Genomic DNA, 3421 nt, shown 5'->3' with positions numbered 1-3421 from the left:
GGAAGGAAGGAAGGAAGGAAGGAAGGAAGGAAGGAAGGAAGGAAGGAAGGAAGAAGAGAGAAAGAAAGAAAAAAGAAAAGAAAGAAGGAAGAAAGAAAGAAAGAAAGAAAGAAAGAAAGAAAGAAAGAAAGAAAAAGATAAAATAAATTAATGGCTGGAAGGAGGGAGAGAGGAGAGAAAGAGAGTAGAAAGAGAAGAGAGAGGAGAGAGAAAGAGGGGGAGAGAGAGAAGAAAGAAAGGAAGGAGGGAGGGAAGGAAGAAAGAAAGAAAGAAGGAAAAAAGGAAGGAAGAAGGAAAGGAAGGAAAAGAAGGCAGAAGAGAGAAAGAAAGAAAGAGGAGAGGGGTGGGGTGGGGAGGGAAGCTCAATCACTGCAGTCTGAAGCCACCCACCCGCCTATGAGATGGGCCCTGGGCACCACTCAGAAGTACAGGGCACTCAAGAACGGTTTTTGCCTTAGATACCTACAGCCCGAAAAGTGAAGTGAGTGGGTCAGGTTTCCAATGAGCATGAAATTGCAGTGATATCATGGCTTGTAGTGTGTCCAACTCGGGAGATGCCAGGAACGAGGACCCGAGGAATTCCAGGGGGATAGAGCGATGGCAGCTCTGAGGAGCCGGCAGCCCGAAGTCAGCACCCACGCAGTACTACCCAGCCCAAAACCTGGTCCAGATCTGCTCCCGGCTACCTTCATGAATGTGCCATGATTTTCAGCAGCAGCACTGAAATTTCCTGACTGCCTCCTGTCACCTCGCTCCCCCTAGAAGGCAGAGGATGGAGCCCCGTGGGCAGCCTTGCCACTGATGTGCTACCAAACCCAGCCATTCATTGGTTCTCTCGGAGATGCTGGAGAGGGAGGCATCATTCTTATTCCCTGGACCTCAGGGTGAAAGGGCTGACCCAGAGCTCAGGGATGGAGACAGGACGGAGGGCATGCAGAGGGAGGCAGCTTTGTGGGGCTCCGGGTCACGGGGAGATGCGGAGAGAAGCTGATGTGGTAAGTCTTTGCCCCTCTTTTTTAACTCTCAAACGAGAGAACTTGGCTACAGAGAGGTGTGGCAATTCCCTTACCTCAAACAGGAGGCAGAGGAGAGAGAGTGCGAGCAGTGGCCTCTCCCGTGGAGTCCTCATGCTGCTCCCAGCTCTCTGGCTTCACCATATCACTCCCTTCTCAGCTGGAAAGCAAGTCAGTAGAGTGTGTTTTGTGTGTGTGTGTGTGTGTGTGTGTGTGTGTGTGTGTGTGCAGCCCGCGGATGGCTCCAGTCCAGTTCTGTGGGTCTTATACTCCAAGAGCTCTGATGTCACTCATAGAGTGAAACACAAACACGAGTAGGTTTGGACGGGGCTCAGCATTCTTTCCTCCCCACATTCCAGCTGACATTTTCATTCACCTCAAGGTGAGGCCGCGTAACCCATTGAGAAGGCAGAACGGAGTCTGGAGCTGGGATGACTGGAACCCTGAGACTGAAAGCTGCCCAGCTAGCAGCTGTCTCCAGCTCCTCTCCACCCTTCAAGCCAGCAACCCCTCCCTAGGGAAGTCTGCTTTTCCTATCTGGGCATTTGAAAACCCGCAGGATCACCACCTTCCTAGGCTGTCAGAAACACCTCAGGCAAGGGACATCTCACTTTACTTCAGAGAGAAACTATATATTAATATGCAAAATAATTTTTTGAAAAATCACAGTGGGACCACGGGAAAAGCTATTCACTACACCTTAGTTTCCCCATCTGTAAAATGTGGGGATAGGATTGGAAGATTTCCAAGGTATCATCTATCTCTTCTATTCAATTCATTCATTCAACCAACTCTTATTAGGGTTAGCAAAGGAAATGGCAAAACCACTCCAGCAGCTTTGCCAAGAAAATCCCAAATGGGGTCATGAAAAGTAGGATATGACTGAAAAGACTGAAGAACAGAGCACCTGCCAAGCACCATTTTAGATGAACAGGTACACAGAAAAGGAAATACAAAATGTATACTGAATAAATACAATGTGATATGGTGAGGCAGTGGGAAGGCCAGCAGATTAACAACCGGGCCAGCGGAATCAGGATAGGTGAACTTGCTGCAGGAGATGGTAGTCGAACTAAGCCTTGAAGGGAATTAAAGGCTTTCAAAAGGTAGGGGTGAAGAGTGAGAGCATTCCAGGTGTGGGGGAGAACCTGAGGAAAAGCATCAGACCCCTTCCAGCTCTGACACTCTATATCATAAGGTCCCATCCAGTTCTGGCATTTTATGTCCAATATTCTAAGATTCCTTGTAGCTCTAACATATTATGTTACAAGGTCCCTCCCAGCTCTAACATTCTATCATCCTGTAAGTCTGTGATGAATTTTCTTTCTCCTAGCCTAGGTCAACACTCTTAGCATCAGCCAGTGTTCCCTGGTGGGGAGTTTTTAAAGCAGCCCAGAGTCATGGGATCAGAGCAAAACATCCCCTAGATTTGGCTCATTCCCCTTAGCTACCCCAGCCAGAGGGCTGAAATCTCTTTCTCTGGATCTGCTTCAAAGGCCTTATGAATACAACACACTCTGGGTTATCTAGACCATGTTGACCCAGGTATGAATGGTAAATGGACAGCCCCATTCCCTCCTATCTTGCTACTTTATAGCTTCTTAGCCTGGCTACCAGTGAAGGAGCAGGGCAAGTGAAATTCTCATCAGTCTCTTGGGATTTCTGTTGAGAAACTGTCCTGGAAGGCTTAGTGTTGGCCCAAACATGACTGGAATTCAGTTGTAAGCAGCTTGAGACCATGGCCCAGGCTTCTGTCTTCCTGAATTCTTCTTGGTGCCTAACAGGCGACAAAGATTCTGTGAGGGTTGTTTATCAAGCTTATTACCTTTCTTCGAGCAAGTCCCTTTCTCCTTCTGGGACTCAGTGTCCTAATCTGCAATATGAGGGCATTGGACTAGATGATCTGTGAGGCCCTATGATTCTATGATCACATTCAGAAGAAAAGCCTGAGGCTGGTGCTATCAATTCATGATACCGGCCTTTGCTTTACATGCTACTGGGAAAACTGAAACACAGAGAGCTCAGAGGTTGCCCAAATCATTTAGGAAAAAAATAGGGGCAGCTACATGGTGCAGTGGATAGCGCACTGGCCCTGGATTCAGAAGGACCTGAGTTCAAATCTGGCCTCAGACACATAACACTTACTAGCTATGTGACCCTGGGTGAGTCACTTAACCCCATTGCCTAGCAAAAAAAAAAAAAAAGAAAGAAAGAAAAAAAAATAGAAAGTAGGGACCCTAGATTTTTAGATCCCTATCCCCCTCCCCCTAATCTCGCAATAGCACACAACTATCCTTATATGGAAGAGAAATAATCTGTGAAGTAGCAGGGGACACTTCTTAAGGAAGAATTAACCAACCACAAACAAAACATTAAAGGATTTTAGATCTGGAAGGATAATAAGATCA

General features: G+C 47.1%; 1 protein-coding gene across 2 annotated transcripts in view; it reads right to left on the bottom strand.

Annotated features, from left to right (window-relative positions):
* Positions 1 to 1227, bottom strand: part of CCN5 (cellular communication network factor 5) — a 16885-nt gene extending 15658 nt beyond the window's left edge. Inside the window, exon 1 of one of the 2 annotated variants that reach the window (XM_027849003.1) lies at positions 1070 to 1227. In XM_027849003.1, coding sequence (XP_027704804.1) covers positions 1070 to 1129 — 60 coding nt within the window. In that variant the 5' untranslated portion in view covers positions 1130 to 1227. Of the gene's footprint in view, positions 1 to 466; positions 1021 to 1069 lie in introns of those variants that run through there. The other variant, XM_027849013.1, reaches the window with a different exon arrangement.
* Positions 1228 to 3421: the final 2194 nt, after the last annotated feature.

The sequence above is a fragment of the Vombatus ursinus genome, unplaced genomic scaffold (assembly GCF_900497805.2).
Source record: "Vombatus ursinus unplaced genomic scaffold, bare-nosed wombat genome assembly UNPS02000580.1, whole genome shotgun sequence".
Classification (NCBI taxonomy): domain Eukaryota; kingdom Metazoa; phylum Chordata; class Mammalia; order Diprotodontia; family Vombatidae; genus Vombatus; species Vombatus ursinus.
The sequence above is the reverse complement of the archived record's forward strand: the minus strand, read 5'-3'. Positions and strand labels throughout refer to the sequence as shown.